This window comes from Callorhinchus milii, unplaced genomic scaffold (genome assembly GCF_018977255.1).
Source record: "Callorhinchus milii isolate IMCB2004 unplaced genomic scaffold, IMCB_Cmil_1.0 Scaffold14, whole genome shotgun sequence".
In the NCBI taxonomy this organism is placed as follows: domain Eukaryota; kingdom Metazoa; phylum Chordata; class Chondrichthyes; order Chimaeriformes; family Callorhinchidae; genus Callorhinchus; species Callorhinchus milii.
In genome coordinates this window covers 15,994,515-16,016,517 of record NW_024704755.1, presented here as the reverse complement: position 1 = coordinate 16,016,517, position 22,003 = coordinate 15,994,515, and the positions used below count along the sequence as shown (strand labels likewise).

The 22,003-nt window shown below is 43.4% G+C and overlaps 1 protein-coding gene across 4 annotated transcripts in view; it reads left to right on the top strand.

Moving 5' to 3' along the window:
* The window catches only part of LOC103186672 (anillin), a 28,974-nt gene that overhangs the window by 3,511 nt on the left and 3,460 nt on the right, over positions 1–22,003 (top strand). For 3 of the 4 annotated variants that reach the window (XM_042340540.1, XM_042340538.1, XM_042340539.1), the window contains exons 2-20: positions 20–166; positions 1,144–1,344; positions 2,111–2,277; positions 2,871–2,943; positions 4,395–4,579; positions 8,647–8,763; positions 10,814–10,967; positions 12,085–12,219; positions 12,815–13,179; positions 14,001–14,143; positions 15,894–16,035; positions 16,154–16,289; positions 17,052–17,234; positions 17,598–17,724; positions 19,155–19,203; positions 19,299–19,370; positions 20,289–20,324; positions 21,005–21,026; positions 21,495–21,604. In XM_042340540.1, the coding sequence (XP_042196474.1) occupies positions 64–166; positions 1,144–1,344; positions 2,111–2,277; positions 2,871–2,943; positions 4,395–4,579; positions 8,647–8,763; positions 10,814–10,967; positions 12,085–12,219; positions 12,815–13,179; positions 14,001–14,143; positions 15,894–16,035; positions 16,154–16,289; positions 17,052–17,234; positions 17,598–17,724; positions 19,155–19,203; positions 19,299–19,370; positions 20,289–20,324; positions 21,005–21,026; positions 21,495–21,604 (2,520 nt within the window). In that variant the 5' untranslated portion in view covers positions 20–63. The remainder of the gene's footprint in view (positions 1–19; positions 167–1,143; positions 1,345–2,110; positions 2,278–2,870; positions 2,944–4,394; positions 4,580–8,646; positions 8,764–10,813; positions 10,968–12,084; positions 12,220–12,814; positions 13,180–14,000; positions 14,144–15,893; positions 16,036–16,153; positions 16,290–17,051; positions 17,235–17,597; positions 17,725–19,154; positions 19,204–19,298; positions 19,371–20,288; positions 20,325–21,004; positions 21,027–21,494; positions 21,605–22,003) is intronic. The other variant, XM_042340541.1, reaches the window with a different exon arrangement.

Below are 22,003 nucleotides of genomic sequence, written 5' to 3'. Positions count from 1 at the left end.
TATTTTTTTCTTTCCCCAGCTTACTCAAACTGACTTGAATACCGAAGGGAAGATTCTACTAAAATGTCCCATCTTAAGGACAGAGATTTAATACAGGTCCGGCGTCCTCTGAAGAGGCTACGCGAGCATCCCCCCCACAGTGACAATCTGTCAGGACATGACGGTGGTGAGTCAGGCTGTCTGTAGTGGAGGCTACAGTACACTAACAAGTATCTTGTGATTGTATGTCCTGCACCATTTAAATCATTTCTATTTGGTGTTGGGAGTAAGTTGGGATTTATGGAGCAACTGTTCTACCTTCTGCTCTTGGCATACCTTGACACTTTGAAGGATGCATCTGTTTTCTGTTATTCACTTGCTTTGTGATAATGTTGATTTGAATAGGTGTGACCCTGAAATTTACTTACCAAAAAATTCCAGAATGTGCACTGTAAGCTGGTGATGTGATGACCGAGAAGTAGATCATTTTAGCTTTCCACTCTCTGGCTGGCTTCTTTCTCTCATGGGGAAAGAAAAGGCCATCTCCAGGTCATCAGGTGCTGCTGTCATCACTGTGCATGCAGGAGGTGATGACAGCAACCTGTTCTGGAAGCTGGGCAGCTTCTTGCACAGTAAAGCAGAAGCATTGTCTGGCCATCCTGTCAATCATAAAGCTTAGTTAGGATTTTATCGGCCTAACCCTTTTCCCCAACTACTGTGTTGTAACTGCAGTATTTAAAGTGAATGAAAATACTTTGGGTTCTGCTATTTGCAGTGGATCTCCCTCTGACAGCAAATCGCTGGTACTGCATTGTACTGTTTAAAGATCAGAAAATATATTTCATTGCCCACTGGGCATTGTCCGAACTAAATGGAAAATTGATTGGGATGTTTTAAAAGGGCAAAAGATACTTGGGAAGTAAGGGTATTAATGGGATTAAAAAATCTGCCATGATCTGATGGATCCACTTGGCTCAGTTCATGGCACACTCGCAGTGGGTCAAATAGTTGCGAGTTCAAGCTCAGTGCTGGAAATTTGAAATCACAGCCGAGGTTATACTTCAGTAATGCAGTACTGGGGAAGCACAGTAATATCAGTTGTCAATTACTGCCAAAGGGCAGTTGATTGATTGTACCAAGTAGTAACTGAATTCTCATCTACAGAATCGCCACAGGGTTCGCCAAAGAAACAACCATGTAAATCCTTGGAGGAGGAAACAGAAAATCTGTATCCTGAACCCAGCTTTGTATCCAAGAAATTTCGTTCCCAGGAGCAGGGGATCAAGCCAGACACTCCGGTGGTTGCATCGGTGAAGTCGCGGCTTCAAAGGCTTGCCGAGCAGAGGAAGGACTGGGATTCTGATGGTACATCTCTTCCATCTCTGCAGAAACAATTAGATTTTTCTCATCGCTTCTCTAATGGGGGGGGGGGGTGCAATATTCAGTGTAATGATCTGTGTTGGGTAACCAGGGCTATAGCTCTAACAAAGGAATGAAAACGTACTGCTCTTTCTTATAGTCTTATCCTTAAAAGGCGCAAATGCTGTAATCCAAATGTGCAGTTTGCCTTCAGAATAATCCCCAGATCACCTGAGATGGAATCCAGATTTGTCCATCGTGTATATCTTTATGCCCAGATTGCTTTGGCCCTTAAGACCAACAATTAAGATTCAAGAGAATTTGGGGCAAAATCTGCACGGAAGCAGTGCAATAAAACCGTAGGAGACTGTAACTGAAAGCAGTGCCTATGCCTACAAATGGTGCACTAGACAGCTGTGTTCATTCGTGGTTTCCAGATGGCTCATTCAATAGCCTATTTGGATACAACTTATTATTCTAAAATGTTGTGAAATATCATTATGGCTCAAAAGAAATGGTCTGATATTTCTTATTATACAAGTAGATCACAGAAACTGCTTGTGTTTGCTGACAGCTGTGACTTGGCAAAATAAATTGGGAATATAGGATATGATTCTGTGTGTACTGTTAGGTACAAGGTCAAACAGCAGCAACATGTCAACTGGCTGAGATATTTGCTTATTACAGGGGTCTCTCCCTTTAAGGTGATGTACTTTGGGGAGTAATCATTGTTTTAATAAAATTAGACTGAATTAATTTATTAATTCTCCAGAACTGCTCCCTGATATTGCACTAAGTAATGCACAAGCTTCTCTGGTGAAGAATGAACAGTCTGGAGCACTGACCAGCCGCTCCTGGAGGGATGGATTGGCCAGAGCCCCTATTAGGAATTTCCGGGATAAGATGACCGAAACTGCCCAGATTGTGGCTGGCTGTGAAGTAAGTGAACAGGAACTTTCAGCACAAGTGCACTAACGTAACTTGTATTTGAGGAGATAGGGTTGGAATAGGAAGGGAAATTTGGTTAGATAACAAAATTGTACTCTAGTGTGGCTAGGCAAGGGGATAGAGAGACCATTTGTGTCTCGTATGGCATGGATAGTTTTCTCTGGGGTAGACTTTTTCTCATCTGCTTTATTCAGTGTCGGTGGAGGATTGGTGTTACGTTAAGACCTGGATAATCTGTTGAATCAGATAATAATAATCCTTGCATTTGATATAGCGCTTTTCACGTCTTCTCGGCATCTCAAAGCGCTTCACAGAATAGACTAAAGTGAATTGACCGTATATTTGTGGGTGAAACGATGAAGTATAGCATGAACCCAGAACATATTCAACTACTAACATATACGACATACTGATCAAACTTTTTGCAATAAATCACTAGATTTGAATTTTATAACTTTTTGAGGGGGAGGAAAGAAACTTTTAATTGTTCCCATGTACATTTGGGATTACTTGATGCTGGATGATTGGTGTCTGTGCTTCAATGTAGGGCTTTAGGTACTTCCTAACAGGACATGTTTAAACAGGTTAGTCGTGAACTGGAAGGTGTGATGTCTGCTGGCTCGATGATGAAAACTATCCCTCCTGCAGTGGCTTTGAGTAAGTAGAGATGTTGTTGTATGCTGTGCTCTGTAATTTGCACCATACTTAAGAGTATCCAACCCAGAATGAGTGTTCCAAGCTTGTCACCTACACATAGAAATTTCCATATCTGGAAAGGAATGTGCATTCTCTCCCCCCAATGGATGCTCTGTGCTTACCTACCTCTGGAGGGTATTGGGTGCAGATTGGCAAGAACCAAAACTTGGGAACCCTAGAATGTATTGGGGTTTAATCAGCTAAAACCATGCAGATTGACATTGAAAGCACTGTCTGGCAAGCTTTACGCTACTTATCCAGCTATGATCCAGCTATGAGGAGGGAATCCCTATCCCTTCCAAATCTTGCTGATGAGCCAGGTTGACTGGTCTGTCAATACCAGTGCGTGGATAATTGTGGACCAGCTTGGCTCAGGAACTGGACTACTGAGACAGTAACAGATTAATAATGTGTTGTCAAACATGACATGTTGGAGTCACTTCAGCTCCAAGAAGAGCCCTCCCCTGAACTTCTGTCTTAATAATAATAATAATAATATTAATAATAATCCTTACATTTGATATAGCCCCTTATCACAGCTTTGAGACATCTCGAAACGCTTCACAGGATGTACTGTAAAGTGAATTGACTGCATATTTTGTGGGTGAAACGTTCAATGGTTGTGCTGTGGTTGCTCGTTTGAGCTGGAATGTGGTTTTCTAGAAAGAACAGCATCCAACTGGTTAGGTAAGAATAGAATTCCTCTTGGTGGTTTGACAGCCCCAGGACCTCTGCAATGCTTGACACTGGAACATTTTGTGAAGTTGAAGATGCAACACTACATGGAAAGATTTCTGGCTTAACCCACTCTGGCAGAAAAACAATTATCTTGATTTCTGCTATCCTTAGATTTTAAGTAATCATGTTTAAGTAGCAAAGGCTCCTCCTTTGCTGTGCTGTCTTCACCGATCGTGTCGCACTGGCAGATTTTTTTGGTGGGGCGTGGGGGGCTGGTTTGCATTAGGGAGCTGTCTACCTTAAATTGATGAGAAACTTGTAATGCCATTGTATTGAAGCCACACCCAAACTTTATTCAATGTCTGCATTTAGTTTGCTACTGTACATGAAAACAAAATGAGTAATATAACTGAGCACAAAGAAAAAGTGTCGCAAGCATGTGAAACTGCTTTGGTGTTTTCCGGTTAGAAGTTGTCCTGTGATACAAATGTAGTAGTTTCACCAACCTCCAGCACCAAGTTTTACCAAGTAAAACTGGTCAAGGTTTGCCTGATTGTGTTTAATGGAGAAAGAAAAGGCAACTTCAGACGAGAATCTGTAAATTTAAATTTTTTGTTGGAGTCTATATTTGCTGGTTGCAGTTTTTAGGAACAAGTTTGCAGTCTCGGCAAACTTCCTCTGTGCAGAATAATCCTGGTGTATTAATAACTTTTTCTTAAACTTTAAAAAAAAAGCTGCTGCCAATGCTGTGCAGTCTGTCCGAGGGAAGTTTGAAGAGATGAATCGTGAGAGAGAAGCCTATGAAGAAAGTGCAATCTGCCCCAAGATTGTGGCTGTGACCACAAATACAAAGGCCATTCAGGACCAGCTGCTCCGGCAGTCCACTCCCAGTGCGTCTCACGCTCTCCGCATCAAAAAGGTAACTTGCCAAACTGCACACGTCTGCTTGTAAACTGCTGAGCTGTTCCACAGAGGTTCGACTCCACCATTAACCATTTGTGCTTGCTCTTTCAAATGTCTGTACATGCAGTGGTTGTAATAATAATAATCCTTGCATTTGATATTGCGCTTTTCACGTCTTCTAGACATCTCAAAGTGCTTCACAGAATATACTGTAAAGTGAATTGACTGTATGTTTGTGGGCGAAATGTACTGTCAATTGAAAATGTATTGTATTCATTACTGGGATATTTTAAGTTGACCCTTTCAGCGTGTCCTCCAATTTCTTAGGAAAAGCTAAAGCAAAGCAGTACAGACCAGAGATGTTGCAGGTTTGATCCCAGTGCTGGGTTTGCTGATCTCGGGTGAAGCAGCAGTCCTGCCCACACCCATGAAGGGTGTAACTTGGCGCTGATTGCTGAAAGTGCTAGTCTTTTCAGTATAACTTTTTAATAGACTTTATAATGGAAGTGAAAGGACTATGCTACCCGATTCTTCCTCATGTGAGTTTTGTAGGTGTAACCTGGAGGGGAGGCTTCAACTAGGGGGATGAGGTCATTGGGAGAGAGCCAGGTTTTGGTGAGCCCAAGAATGTCAAGGTGCTTGTCCAGGATGAGATTGTGAATGGTGAAGGATTTGTTTGAGAGGCTATGGACATTTTGGAGGGAAATGCGGGTGGGTTTGCTGGAGGGAGGAGACTGATCAGAGAGTGATGCGGAGAGGATTTTTGGATGTGCAGGAGAGATGGTTGTTGTGAGTGGAGAGTTGGGGAGGGTATGTATGAGGGAGGGGGAAGTTGGGTTTGCCTTAAAGAGGTGGTTTGTGCGGAGGGAGTGAATGATTGGGCACTTGGGGTTGCTGCTCTGGGACAGCCAGTGCCTGGAGACACGATGGGCCCGGCAGAGGAGGCCCAGGCTTGAGCAGAGGGAGGTGGTGATGGGGTCGAGGAGAAGAGAAGACGGTGCGGTGGAAGAGAAGGACAGAGGGGGAGTAACGGATAGAAGGGGGTGGGAGGAGAGACACAGAGGGGGATGGGGAAGAGACAGTTAGAGTGGAGGGGCAGGCTCAGGTCGGGGCGGCAGCCAACACGCACACGCAGAGACAGCGAGCGACCAGTGGGATGGCATCAGCCGGCAGGCTGTGGGGTCATGGCTGGGAAGGCAGTGCCAGGCCATTGTTGTTGTTGCTGTTTTTTTTTAACTGACGTCACCCAACGTCACTTTGTGATTTGCGCCACCCCGTCACTTACCCAACCCCCGCAATCTCCTGACTTCACTCCTGACTGAATGGCTCCTGAATGGCTGGGCTTTATACCCGTAGCTAGGCTCAGCTCTGCCTCGCGCTCTCCAGACTTCGCTCCTGACCTCCTCCCCACCAACTTGCTGGTCACCCACTTCCCCTCCTCTGCCCACTACTGGCTGACGTCATCAACCAGTCCCTCTCCTCCGGATCAGTCCCTGCCCCCCTCAAAACTGCTGTCATCACCCCACTCCTGAAAAAAAACCCTCCCTAGAACCCTCAAACCCCAGCCACTACCGCCCTATTTCTAACCTGCCCTTCCTCGCAAAAGTCCTAGAACGCATTGTTGCCAATCAACTTTGTGCACACCTCCTCCCACTCCCTCTTCGAACCCCTCCAGTCCGGTTTCTGCCCACAGTACAGAGACTGCACTTGTGAAAGTCACAAAAGACATCCTCTATCTGTGACCGGGGCTCCCTCTGCCTTCTTGTGCTCCTGGACCTCTCCGCCGCATTCGACACAGTCAATCACGCCATCCTCCTCCACTGCCTTTCTTCCGTCATCCACCTCACTGGGACCGCACTCGCCTGGTTCAAGTCCTACCTCACAAACCGCCAGCAGTACATCTGCACAAATGGCTTCTCCTCCCGCTTTCACCCAGTTACCTGTGGGGTCCCCCCAAGGATCCATCCTGGCCCCCTCTTTCTGATCTACATGCTCCCTCTTGGGGATGTCATCTGAAAACATGGGGTACATTTCCACATGTATGCGGATGACACCCAACTCTATTTTTCCACTTCTCTTTGCGACCCCCAGTCCCCTGATCTTCTGTCAGCTGCCCGTCAGACCTCAGGGGATGGATGAGCGCAAATTTCCTTCAGCTGAACATTGACACGATGGAATCTCACGGTTCTCACCACCTCCACCTACCCGACCTCCCCCTAAAACTCTCCTAGGCGTCAGGTTCGACCCCCAATTATCCTCCTTCCCCACATTCGATCCTTCACCAGCACCGCTTTCCTCCACCTCCGATGCATTGCCCGTCTCCGCCAATACCTCATTCCAAAAGCCGATGAAACCCTGGTCCATGCCTTTATCAACTCTCGGCTGGACTATTCAAACGGCCTCCTCACTGGCCTCCCCTCCACTACCATCCATAAAATCCAGATTATTTAAAACTCTGCTCCCGCATTCTCACCCACACCAAACTCCGCTCCCCGATCCTCGCCAGACTACACCGGCTGCCTGTCCCAGAGAGGATTGATTTCAGGATCCTCACTCTTGTCTTCAAATCCCCCCCACTCCTCTGCACCCCCCCTACCTCTCTGACCTCTCCTCAAAGCAGTGCCCTTTGACTTTGTTCCTTCGGGTCTGGCCTCCTCCTTGTCCCCCGAGCCCTCCGCTCCACCCATGCCGCCGTGCCTTCAGCCACTGTGCCCTGAGGCTCTGGAACTCCCTTCCTCACTCCCTTCGCCTCGCCTTTTCCTACTTTCAGATCTCTGCTGAAGACCTTTCTTTTCGATCGCGCCTTTGGTCACCTTCCTTCCCCTCCCCCTGGCTTGGCCTCGGGATCCATTACTGTGAAGCACTCTTGAGACGCCATCTGGCGTGGAGGGCGCTATATAAATCCAAGTTGTTGTAGTAGCGGTGATTGCTGAAATAAAGTGAGGAATGTATAGATTGTGAGGTTGTCTCTATCCGACACCTGTAAATAAATACTGCAGGACTCTAGGGTTATGTTGTCTCTGCTGACAGTCATGTGAATTGCGAGCTGATGTTGGGAAGCTCGAGATGCAGCTGCTTGATGTGTGGTAGTAACAGAAACTGAGACTTCCTCTCGCAGCTTCCTGGCATCTGTTGGGAACTGATGAAAACAAAACCTAGTGTTCCAATAAGCAGGTAGGATTTTTATGTTGAATAGTCAACACTCAAATACATGACTCGAACCAGATTGTCTACACAACCTCCAAGGCAAGATTTCCCTTTTGATTTAGACCCATATACAGTCAGTTCACTTTACAGTGTGTTCTGTGAAGCGCTTTGGGACGTCCTCCCGACGTGAAAAGCGCTATATCAAATGCGAGGGTTATTATTATTATTATTATTATTTCCTTTGCATTATACGGAACATCCATTTTCCTTCTGCTGAACATTAGCCATGTTCTCTCAAACCAGTGTGAGTGACTGATGAATATTAGCCACAGGGATCATCAGGAACTGACACTGAATGAGAATCTACTTGGCATTCAAACGAATGTCGCTTTCTAAATCTATATCTAATTACTGAAGTGAATCAGATAAATACACATTACACTTAGTGACAAAGTACAATAAATCAGTACAGCTGTCAGATGTGACTGGACGATGCTCTGGGGTGGGGGGGTGGTGTTTGAGCAGAGTCTCCTTGGAGCAATAGGAAAGCTTGCCAACGCACACTCTGGGGTCCCCAAGCATTGACTATTGCCTAATACTCTCCAGAATTAGGTAAGCAGGATATGTCCCTCCAGGGAGAGAGTGCACATTCCATTCCAGTTCATGGGAATGCATGAAACACTGGGTTTCATAAGCTAATGGTCTTGTGATAAGAAAGAAGCCACTTTTTTCATATTAAAAATGTTTTGATCAGGCCAAAAGAGATGGGATATTTTGTGTGAACTAAATGAGTTTTAAACTCGTCTCCAAATAAATTGCACAACCATGCCAATGTGAAGGAAAACATGTGGGTCAGTGTTAACTGCAGTACGTTTCTGGTGTGGTAAGGGAGTGCTGCCTCCAGAGCTTTACCTCCTTGTGTTCTTGTGCTCCCAGGAAAGGGAGAAGGAGCTTTCAATGATTCGGGGAAAAACTGAAGAGAAGAATCTGTGGATGGAGAAGAAAAAAAGCACCAAATCCTGCAAGAGCATAGAACTCAAGGATGCTATAGTGGTAAGAGGCTAAAAGGCTCATGTTTCCCATGACAAATCACATCTGGGAAGGGTGATCTTGGTTTCTGACTAATAAAATTTAACGTGAAATTCTTTGAGTCTGTCTCCGGAATTAGACAGTGCCCCTTTCTGTTCAGTTCAAGTAGATTCAGAAATGTATCTTGGCTTAAGGACAAATGAATTCAAACACATATATAAGGTTCTCCTTGGGGAATGGTTTACAGTGAGACTTGTATCTTAATCTTTTCTGCCTTCATGTGGTTTTCCTCATTTTCACGTGTTTTTTATATTGCTTACAAGAACAGCTCAGCAAAAGGGTTATAACTTGTCATGCATATTTGCACTTGTAACCCTGCATTCACAGTATTCAGTAAGAGATTGTAAATCTTTGTCTTGAAATTCAGATTTATGTAGCCTGATCTAATAATTGTCATTACGTAGCGAAGCAATATTAGTACCATCAAGTTGCACTTATAGAGATTTTTAAATAAATTGACGTGTTTCACGGTGATGATGGGGATCACCAAGCTCAAAAGAGAGGGGAGTTTGAGGGTGAGCCAAAGGTGCGGTCAAAGTAGTTTTTGAAAATAGCTTCCAGAGAGCAAGGGCAAAGGTTTGACCTCTGATGGTGGGACATGAGCAGTAGATCAGAGCTGGAATAATAGTCCTGCAATGAAAGTCCTGAGTTTGTTAGAGTGAGATCATTCAAAAGTCCACTGTTTCACATGACAAGTCTGGCTGCTTGGTGTGGGTTGATGGTTGTTCTGAGGGGAGAGGGTGTTTTGGTGGTGGTAACCTCTTCAGTGAGGCCTGTTGCAGGTCATGTCTAATGTAATGTGGATGCAGGAAGAATGAGGAAGGGCCAGGGCTTGTGACCATGCCAGTGAGCCTAATGGATTCTGAGCAACTTCCAGGTGACAATGGAAAGGCAACAGTAAGTTTCCACTGGGCCCATCAGCTGATGCACAGTCTCTTCCTGAGGCCCCCCAATTCAATGTGGAACATAAACTGTTCTAGTTTAATAGTTTTTAAGGTTTTTAGTTTAAGTTCTGGTTGAGTCATTTATTCTGGATGGAAGTATTGTCTTCATCTTAACTAAGAAAATATTTGTATTTTTAAAGTGCCTTAAACATTGTCTCAAAATGCTTCACAGGAATTAGTGTAAAATGTATGGCTATTTGCGACACAGGCAGCCATGAGGGGACTGACCAATTTATCTAGGCAATTATTGGGATAGTTAATCATTTTATTCTCTTTTCAAATAGTGCTGTGGGATCTTTGACTGAACAGACAGGTGGGATCTTAGTTTAATGTGTCATCTAAAAGATGATGCATTGTGGCTTTTTTTTCAGGGTCAGTCTGGACTAATGAATACATTTGGTTCTGTGTTGCTTTGGACAAGATAACTTTCTGTATGGTCACTATGTTCAGCTACAGTATTTTTTTCATTTTTTTTTTCATGGTGCTCATCTTGTACCATCTGCAGATTTGAAGCATTCAGTTTGCCTGTGGCTGACACTGGAACTATTAGTAGTAAACTCATGCTGTTGGAACGTCACGTTGAGCTCAGAAGTGTTGCCTTTTTTTGTGTGTGTATGTACGTGCTTGATTGATCTTACTGGTGGGGAATGTTGCTCATGATGACTCTTCCTGTGGCAGACAATTCCCACTTGACTCCCAGGTAAATGTTCCCTTCCCAACTTGCTATGGAAAGAACCAATTGGAGTTGCGACTAAACTTTTATCCATTGCCATATTATCTGATGGGAGCTGGCTTGAGAAGATATTGTGTAGTCTGTTTGTTCATTGCAACCAACAGTTGAGTTTGTGAAATAAAACCCCAATTTGCAGCATGTTTACAGAACCATTATTGTTGTGCAGTTGTGGTGCATATGCTAGTGTGGAGCAACAACGAAGTAAAGAAAAAACATTGTGTCTGAATTCAGATGGTATCTGCGTGTCCTTTTCGCCTCCTCAACCTCTGCCTATTCCATGAGTTGCTGATCCAGTGCCTCTGCGAGTTTGCTTAACTTTAATTTTCTTCCCATTAAGGGTGTTGATCAACCGCTGGTGAAAGGATTGGTACATCAGGAAGAATTGGGGCAGGCAGACATGTATCCGGACACAATTGTGGCTGGTGATATTTGCGACAGCTCTGAGCAAAGTGAAAAGCATGAAGACCCTCTTACAATTACCAGCGATGCAGGTATGACATCCTGAACTTAATCTAAGCTGGTTCATTTATTCTTGTTTGCATATCTTGTTATTATACCGGAGGCGATTTTATCCAACACTGGCCCTTTAACACAATAATTCAATTTGCTTCAGTGTCTCTTCATAACTGAAAGCTGCTTTCTTAATGCATTACACTCATTCCATTATGGCACCACATCTTGCTTTACTACTGAAGAACTTGCCTGATATGGTTTATGCGAATGGTCTGCTAATAAGTTTGTTTTTTGCATGCTGAACAGCATTATGAGTACATAAGCTCCAGGTCTGTTTCTCTATTCACATTCTTTTGTTCTGCCCTGAAGGAATTCCAGGAAGCTCTGTGCTGTCTTGGTGGTGACTATCAACAGTAGAATAAGATCCAGGGTGGTCATGATATAACTATTGCTCTATGTTGCAGTCAAGAGTGAAAATCATTGTATTGGTATTTCACACTCAATAATATGCTGACTGCGGTTGCAGTCTGTCTTAGTTATAGTGTTCATTTTCGAAGGGAGTCAATGCTGCACCCCTCCATCTTCTAGTTACTAACTGATTCATCAGTGAAGCCTTTGAATGCTCACTGTTTAGTCCAGTGCTTGCTGAAATAAAACCCAACAAGTAGGATAATTAATAAACTTCACTAAAGTTTGAATCTATTGGAAGGCCTATAAACTTACAGGTTTGTGGGGGCTGATAAAGCAAGAAAAGGTACAAACCTTTTCCTCAATTTGATTTAACATTTTGAAATAAATGGCAGTGCAGATGGGAACAGACCTGAATTTTTGTTTCATTTTGAGGTCAGTGTGTACACTGTACTTTCTGGGGAAGTATATCATGTTACTGTGTATTAACTGCACATGAGGTTGGTTGGTGGTTTTTATATAACTTATATTTTGCCCACAATAATACTATATAGTATATTCTGTGAAGCGTTTTGAGATGTCTCAAAGACATGTGAGATGCTATATCAAATGCAAGTATTATATATTAGCTTTAATATTTTAGTGTTGCATTTCTTGTCAGGCAGAAAACTAATTGATGTTACAATGGTCTGAACGGATGCTTGTGATGGGCAGCCCTTTAAGTATCCTGTTTTCTCCTGAATTCAGATGATTTCAAAGGAGAGGAGCCTCTGACTTGGTCTACTCCTGTCAGAAAGGTGACTTTTGCGTTAGAACCATCAACCATTCCATCTCTCGAATATGTAGAAACTGAAAGTGAGCATGAGTACATCACTGAGACTGGTATGGAAACTCATGTCCTCTATAAGATATTTCAAAATACAAATAGGTATTTTTTGTACTGAAGGAGCACTACTATTGAGATTTGTGGAATGTGCAGATCAGCTACCTTGTTTGCCTGCATAAATCATGAGTCTTCAAAAAGGTACTTGTGTGTTGGATATGACGAAGGACCACATTAATTCCAATGTTTAAGAGCAGGACTGCATTGTTTCTCCAGTGTGGGTTGAGCTAAGTTTCAGTCTCTGAATATAACTAACTAACTTCATGGCTTCTTTCTGTTTCTCTGTTGCATCAGATCCCCTTAACTTACATGCCTGTTGCTGATCTACCCTCCCCTTCCTCGCTAACCACAGTGCATTCCTAGGCTTCACTACTCTGAGCTGCACAGAGCAGGAAGTTGCTGGGTTTGATTCTGGCCTATGCTGATTTTGAGCTGGGGCTACAATGGGTGGGGGGAGCAGAATGTGATGTTGGGTTAAAAAGGGACAAGGGTAAAATGGTCGCTATGTATCAGTGGATTCTTTTGTAATGGTCATTAAGTGTGCATAAGATATTTAATATCCAGCATGCTGATTCATTATTGTTCTCACCTCAGATATTGAGTCCAGCTCACAAGAAACTTTGAATAACTCAGAAATCATCGATAAACTATTTGAGGGCGTGTTTAACGCAGTGGAGGGCGAAGAGGAAGAGGAAGTGCAGGAGAAAGAGTTAGTGAAGGTAGAGGAAGCAAAGGTTGAGGAGGAGGAAGCAATGAAAGTGGATGAAGGAGAGCCTGAGGATCAGGAGGGAGCTGAGTTGGTCTCGCTGGAAGCCAAGGCTGTGGAACAAAGTGAGGATGAAAAGGTGGAGCTGAAATCTGAGGCAAAACATCCAGAGGAGGCAGATGGACTCTCTCTTCCCCATACATCTTTGTCTCCACTTGTTACATCCGTCAACTTAGACTCTGCAACTCCTTTGGTGAGTACCTACAATCTTCTTGTTACTGGACCTCCATAAGGTATGCTCTACCTCCATAAGGTATGCTCTACCTCCATAAGGTATGCTCTACCTCCATAAGGTATGCTCTACCTCCATAAGGTTTGCTCTACCTCCATAAGGTTTGCTCTACCTCCATAAGGTTTGCTCTACCTCCATAAGGTATGCTCTAAGGTATGTACTATGTTCTGATGTAATTTGATGCTGCATAAAATATAAATTAAGTGATGTATAACATGTGGTTAGATATCAATCGGGAACTGATTTATAAACTGTTCATACAAATAGAATGGACTTTGCATCCTCTCTTTTACCAGCCAGTTTCAGAGCAGCTCTGGAGCTCACAAGGAGGTGTGTGACTGTTCCACAGAAAGCTTGTTTTCTTTGGTTCCCCCTCCCACCTATGATGACGTTTCGAAACATCGAAAGTGCCATATGAGGAAGGCTTCCTTCCTACTTTTAACCTCCTGTTATCATCTGGATTTCCTGAAAGGACAATTGAATAAACCAAGTCATGCAGGCCATGAATTTATTTACTTGATTTCCTGTGTTCATTTGAGCTAGAACACACTTTTAGAGGTGCAAGTTCAGCTCCCAATCTGGGGCACAACCATTTGTTTGCCTTCGAATGAGTGTCTTTAAACCATTTGATTGTGAGATGAGTATTGTCCCTGTTTGCTATCAGGATGGCACACTAAATTCACAACCAATGACGCTTGAATTGTAACTGGAATCCTCAAATGCTTTGCAGTTGTCACAATTTTGGGGATGCTTGCCTTTAAAGTTCTTTTTTTTATATGTAGGGTGAAGTCCTTTCCTCATTAAACAAGTTAACTGACTCTACCTGCTCACTCTTTGCGTCTCTAAAATCGGACGCTCCTGAAGAGGAGAAGAAAGCAGCAGCTTCCAGTCCTCCAACAGTCTTAGAGAGTGAACCATTTTACAGGTAGGAGACCGACCGGCTGGATTCCTATTGGAGGAACCACATCAATGTGTCTTGTTGGGTGTTTGGCTGTTATTGAAGGATTCTAACTGTTGCAATCAGCTTATCTTCAGTCCTAGCGAAGGGATAATCTCTGAAGTCTTGAAGTCTCAAATCCTCCACTTTTATGTATGTGTGTGTATATATTATATGTGAAAATGTAGCTCTTTGAATCATTTCTTTCTCAAGAGAGTAAGTGAAAGAGGGACAGACTGTGGCTTAATATGGCAACACATTTACATTATGTGTATGCAGATAACACCCAACTCTATTTCACTGCCTCCACCCTCGACTCCAGGACCTCTGCTGTCCTGACAGAATGTCTGTCAGACATTTAGTCCTGAATGAGAGCGAACTTTCTACAGTTGAACATCAACAAGACTGAGGCCCTCCTGATTGGCTCCCATCAGTGCTTCCACATCTGACAGCATCACCGCCCATGGTTGCACACTCCACCTCACTGAGCCAGTCCATAATCTTGGTGTCTTGTTTGACCCTCAACTGTCCTTCCTACCCCACATCTGTGTCATGACTCGCTTTGCTTTCCCCCATGCCTTCACCCACCTCTGCAACATCGCCCAGCTCCTCCACTGTCTCACACCGGAAAGCTGCCAAAATCCTCATTTATGCATTCATCACATGTAGGCTCGACGAGACCAACTCCCTGCTTGTCGGCCTACCCAACTCTTCCCTCCACGAGCTGCAGATCTTCCAGAACTCTGCAGCTCGTGTCCTCTCCCTACCAGGTTCCGTGACCCCATCTTCCCTACCCTCGCCCAGCTCCACTGGCTCCCCGTACCCCAGAGAATAAAGTTCAAAATCCTCGCCTTTAAGTCCCTCCATGGCCTCGCTCCTCTCTACCTCTGTGACTTTCTGACCCCATATTAACCTGCCTGCTCCCTCCGCTCAACCAGTTCTGGTCTGCTCTTCGTGCCCCGCATGACCTGCCCTACCATTGGTGTTCGGGTGATCAGCCATTCTGCTCCCACCCTATGCAACTCCATCCCACATTCCCTTCGCCTCCCTCCCTCATCTCCTTCAGAGCACATCTCAAGACCCTCCTCTTCGACTGAGCCTTCCCCACCCTCCACCCATCCCGATCCCTTGCACGGGTCCAAAACTCTGCCTGTCCAGCGCCTTGGGATGTCCTCCTGACATGAAAGGCTCTATGCAAATGTAATTTTGCATTGCATTAAGTTGACTCTCCAGGAATCCGCTGTGAGCATCAACATGGAACTGGAAAGTGCTATTCAACACGTTCTTGCAGTTTTATGGTACATTAAAACTTCAAAAAGCATGGAGATTCCTATGTATTTGAATAGAGGGATGCATCCTAGTTAAATAAACTTGGAGAGTATTTGGCACAGGCTGGTCAAGCCTTTTGAGCCGAAAGTGCGCGTTGGGGTTAGTGCTGAAGATTAACCAGGCAAAACTGCATAGCTGCCATTAAACTCTGGTTTGGATACTCGTAAGGATTGTGATGGGATTGACACAAGACAGCCCCCCCAAAAAGGAGAGAGCACCATCGCCATAAGGACTAAGGTGGTTTAAATATATGATATTTTATTTATATATATTTTATTTATTTTTATATATATATATATGTCTTGTATCTACCACAGCAGTCCTGCCTCCCCCTCCAAATCAATCATATGGCTGCATTTCAGTATATTTTGTTCATACAAAAAGCAATATTACTACACTTTGTTTCCAGTATTGATGTGTACAGAACTCAGCGACGAAACAGTAAGCAATGGGCAAGTGTAAAACCGGGAGAAAGAAACCAATGCAATCGGGATCCAGTGGGAAGAGCTCACCAGGCAGCTCAGCAAGTAGCCACTAAAGACAAAGTAAAGGTATGTGACAAAGCCTGTTCCCCTGCGGGGGATTTAAACGAAAGGTCTTCCTACACAGACATTGTCTGCAATTCAATTAGTTTCAGTGTAATATTATCTCCCTGGTTATCCCCTCAAGATGTTTAATGATGAGATTAACAAACTGCACAACATCATGCATCAAGCCAGCCAAGCACTGAACTGCTGCATCGATCAGGAACATGGGAAAGGCTCACAGGAGGAGGCCGAGGCTGAGCGTCATCTTCTTATTGCTTGTGAGTAATATTCAGGTCATTGGAAAACTACAGAATGCTGAGCAGAGAGGTACCAAGTGCTGAGGTGGCCAGGCAGATCCTTCCTGTGTTAATCCAATCTGTTAATGAAGCATGGAAGGAAGACCTGGACAAAGACCATGGCAAATCTATTACTACAATGCTGAATATACATACAAGTGCATAGTTCATCTATTTTGTAATGCTATAGCTGATCATTTGATCCAGTGTTAGTTTATTGGCCCTGATGTGATCAATGAGATGTATAAATCTTGGCTGCCCACTTCACATCATTACTATCAGATGTGGTTACTATCTTGCTTCCCATTCTCTGGAGGTCCCTTCACCTCACTTCTTCCCTCACCACTTTCATGGTCCATCTCAAGACCTTCTTCTTCAACTGCACCTTTGGTCAGCTTTTTTTCCCTCCCACAGCTTGGGTGTAAACCCTCGACTGTCCAGCTCCTTGGTGCATCCTCTGATGTGAAAGGCGTTATAGAAATGCAATTTGTTGTGTGATGCCTAGCATTAATGTTGCATAAACTTTTTTAGTTTTGCCAACCTGAGCCAACAATTTGAAATTCACATCCAAACGTTTTGATTGGGAAATAGAAGGGTATGCGAGGGAGTAAGGAGTGGGTGGACACTCATGTGGAGTGTAAACACCAGCACAAATTAGTTGGGCTGAGTGGCCATGCATTTGTGCTGTATGTTCCATGTACCCAAGTTTGCTTCAGTGACATTTCATTGTTTTCTGATTGGAAGCTGAGAAGCGTGCCTCTTTACTGGCTGAGCTGAACCGGCTGAAAGGAGAAAGCAGTTCATTGTGTGGAGATGGGACCAGCCAACCAAGAGAGGGACTTGTACCGTGTCAGGGCACTGTGTCCATCTCTGACCTCCGTCTTCCACTGAAAGCAGATTTTGTGTGTTCAGCACTATCAAAGCAAGGTATGGCTAAACCTTTTGATTCTGATGGTGGGTGGAGTAATCCAGAGCTGGCAGAGGGGAGGGGGGGACCAGAGGAGTAGGATTGTAGAGAGACCGTGGGGCCAGATTGTAGAGGCATTTGAAGATATGGATGGCCTTCGGATGATGACGGATTTTGATTAGGGAAAGTGTGAAGTCCACAATATTAGTTGTACGAAAGCTCTTTGGCATAAAACGGAAGCCATGAAACCAGTTTCAATTACCATTAACTGAACGTAAATCCTATTCCAATGAACAAGTTTCTATAGCAGTTACATGGTAGTTCAGTTTGTGTCTTATCTGCTGCTAATTTCAGTGCTGATTTTGAAACCTTTGTTCTTTCAGAAAAACCCAGTCACTATTTCCTGCTGATGATCCGATATGGACCACACAATATTGTGGCTTCTCCACTAGCAACAGCGGAGAATGCCCAGAATGGTGACACGATTCCTTTCCCTACGAGTATCACACTGTGAGTTTTCATCTCAGTGTGGAGCGTTCTCTCAACACGAGTTTCAGAGTACTGCACTGAAGCTTTTTCAGAATGGTGTCTGAATTTTTGCAGCCAAATTCCAATACAAAATGTAAAAAAAATTGTCTAGTGTGGTTGTATCTGGAGTGAGCTTTTCATAATTTTTGTTTTGGATGCAAAATACTCTTGTTCGCAGTTTAACATAAAGTGATTCAGGTGAGGCAGAGATTTCAGAGATCCCACAGTACTTGTCCAACTAGGACTACTCTACCCTTTAGAGCTTTGCCTTGTACTTACTGGAGCTGTGGAAATCCCTGGCCCCAGTGACTGGTCTGCCCCTCCAAGTCTTGCTGGTGAACCAGGCTTGCTGGCAATGTTATCAATACTGTACAGTACTTGAATACTGTAGACCTGACTTGCTCAGGATCCAGACTACTGAGACCGATCGCTAGGAATGATTAACTCAATTCCAACATTCTGTTCCCAAACATGGTGCCTTGGAGCTAGTTCAGCTACAAAGTGACTAAAGGCTCACCCAGCATGGTGAGATGGAGTAGAGCAGAGCTGGGGAAGTAGAGGGAGAGGCCATAGGGCTAGGATCTTAGAGGTGGGTGGGCAAAGGCTTTGGAAGCATTTAAAGGTAAGGATCTTAAAATGGGTCTGTGAATTAAATGCTGTATTTTTTAAAAAAATCAGCTTCAAACTAATGGCAGTGTAATGCAAAAATGATCTGAAACTAAATGTCCAGGTGAGTGTTTAGGAACTATCCTTGCTCTGAAATTTTGCACTGCTCCCACCTGCTTGCTGCTTCACATACTGGTGAAGGAGGAGGGAGAAAGAGACAGATGTAAACTGAAAGATATTCACAGATTGTCTTGCCACTTGTGGCTGCAGTAATTGGTTTTCATTGGCTGCTTTAAGTCTGGGGATCCAGCAGTAACCTCAGAGCTTCGGATCAAAACTTGACACCAACACTGAGGAGGGAACTTATTTGTTCTTTTTACCCACAAGTTTATTCTGCAGTTTAACGGTGCATATCCATTTCATGGACTTCTGTAAACTGGACAAATTTCCAGAATGCTACGTTTCATTGCTATAGTTGTTAAAAGAAACAGGGAGGTGAGGAGAAATGTTTGAACAGCGAGTTGTTCAGATCTGGAATGTATTGCCTGAAACGGTGGTGGAAGCCAATTCGTTAACACTTTTAAGGGAGAAGACAATTATTTGGGGAAGACAAGTTTGCAGGGCTAAGGGGAGAGAGCAAGGGAGTGGGATTAATTTGGATAGCTCTTTTCAAAGAGCCAGCACAGTCCTGTTGGGCTAAATGGTGTCCTTCTGTGCTGTATAATTCTATGATTCAAACATCCCTCAAGTTGTCCAGGGATGTGAAATTTTGATAACCAAAATAATACTAAACTTTCCTGTTCCAGGTATGATATCCACCATGCGTTTGAAATCGATGTGGAAGTGTACAGCCTGGTGAGAAAATGGGCCTTTGGCTCTTTCTTCCTTTGTTTCTCATATTGCTTCAGTTCTAAGTATTTGGGGTTATTGAATCTACCTCTCACCCATAGACTCACACTGCGAATATAACCATTCCTGAAAAGAGAAGAGGGTCACGATCGAGCTCAAGATCAAGATCTAAGGTAGAGTTACACTACGATGTAGGGATTTGTGAGTTGGAATCTGTAAACCTGTTTACAAATTGTCAGCTGTGAAGTTGTTGGTACAGGAAATGATTCTCTTAAGCTAGGGTCATCCTATGACTTTATAATGTGTAAATATCTAGCCACTTTCAACGCCAGTTGAAAGCTGAACCTTATTAAATTCTGGTGTGCTTTTCTCCAGCTAGGGTCTTATCGGTTGGAATATTTTTTGTACACAAAATATGGAATTTATTCTACTCCCATTTCACGTGGGCAATTTCCCGTGTCAGCAGCTTGCTGGATGACTGGATACTGTGCTTGCTGCTCTCCACGTTTGAGCCATCTCTGTGCTGCTTTGCTATACTCTGCCACCGACCAGGCAGATATCATCAGCACACTAACCTCTAAGAGAAAATCCTAGGGGACTCGATCATGGATTTTGCCCTCCACTCCTGCATTCTCCTTATCTACTGTCACATTGAGAAGTGAAATTCAAAGTACACAGTCCTGCACTCAGTGGATCTGTAGAATGTTTGATTTTTACTGAAGCTAATATACAGCATGAAAGGGTTGTCAAGAAACTCCTGGTTAGTATTATGTGTCGATCAGACTTCTGGAATCGATCTCCAAAAGAATAAAAACAAGGATTATTATTTGGTAAAGCGTTTTCTCCTCATATGCGTTTGCTTGAATTGTCCAATATATGGAGGCTACAAAATGTCCCTACAGGTCTGAAATATTTAAACACCATTACATTAAGTGCAGTGTTTCACTTCTATACCCAACTCCTACGTCTCGTATTTATGTATCTTTTTAATAGTTTCACTGTAAAAACTCTTGCATTTAATGTGCGTCCTGTTTTGTTTGATAGCTTAAGTTAAACTAATAAGTGAATGTGATGTATTTGATGTTACACAGGCATTGACCCCGAAGAAGCTGTTAACCTCAATTACTGTAAGTACAAGTTCACTGATGTTTCATGTTACTGCAGTCAGGATTATCACACAGCATTTGGCTCAAATATTCTTGGATTAAGATGGTGAGAGTACACAAACCTTCACAATATATAATAATAAAATTGGAGTTAATCCAGATAAAAGCAAATACAGGAAAAGTTTACCTTTCTTCACACAAAGGGTTGGGTGAATGTTAATTGCACTGCCCCAAAAAACATAGTTGCAGAGTTGGTTGAGAGGTTCAAGAGAAAGATGGCTAAAATTAAATTAGTCACCCACTCCATGGCTGCTTGTGAAACATTGTGTATTTTGCTCACAAAATACACAGAATATCCTGTGAAGCGCGTTCCGTTGTCTCACTGACGTGATAAAGCGCTATATTAAATACAAGTATTATTATTTTCTTGAGAAGAGGAATAAAGATATGGAGACACAAAGAAATGAGATTCAACAGATCACTATTGAACCTGCTCTGCCATTTTATTAGATCACAAGTTCAATGCTCTGAATGGCCTGCTCGTATTCCTATGTCCTGAAATAATGTGCTATAAATTCTTGGGTATATCTTAGCTAAGATGATTGTAAATCATTGCCCAGCATTGTAGTCGCATCTTCAATATCGTTTTGTTCAAAACAATATTGTTTGAAGTAAATTGTTGATTTTTTTTTTCCTTTCAGAGATCCAGTGTACATTCACCAGGTAAATTCTTCCATAACTTGCTAGTTTGCTATATTTAAGGCTGTGTGTCCTAACAAGATAGGAAACTGCTTTCGAAAGATCAGAAGCTAAGGTGATGTTATAAAATATGACTTATTTTGAGGTATAGGTTTTAGAGCAGTTTGTGTGTGAACCAGGGTGGTTAATACTAGAAATGTGTGAGGATCATCGTATCCTGCTAAGTTTGTGTTAACCGAATTGGGGGGGGGGGGTGGGGGTACAGGCCTTCAAATTTCCTTTGCTGAGGCTAATTGTAGCATCTGCCCGGCCCACACCAGGTATCTTTATGCTCTGTGTTTTACTATAGGATGTGCTTACTTCAGCATGGTTACCCAGGGAGGTTCATTTAAATGCTTTTTAAATGCTTTATACATTCACCAATGTAAATATTGTCTGTTCCCTACATAATTATTCTTCCCCCCCCCCCACCACCGCTGTCTTGTGTTCTAGCTATAAGTCCTGCTGTTCGGAATTCTGTACGGGCTAGTAACTTCGTTTTGGTTGGTTCGCACAAAATCACTCTAGCCTCTTTGGGCAAGAAGAAATTTCCCCTGGATAAAGTAAGACATTTTATTCTGCATCAGGTTAGAAAGTGTCAGAACAAGCATCCTATCCATTCAACTTGAGGCTGTGACAGTGAGGGCTGAGTTTCATGCAGTTGTACTTTGAATCAGTGCTGGGAGTAATGAGTCCCAACAACAACAAAATTACATTTGTGTAGTGCCTTTCATGTAGCAAAGACGTCCCAAGGTGCGGTCCCATGGCATAACAAAGCTGAGGATTCCTCCTCCAATCTGCGCCAGTGGTGAATATTTGAATTCTAGTGATGGATTTCAGGGTTGGAGGGGGGGGAAGCATCTCCTTTGCTGAGGCCAATTGCAGCACCTTCTCGAATGTGAAAGACTCTATACAAATGTCACTTTGTATTGTATTTTCCCTGTGGAGGTGCCCATTTGAAG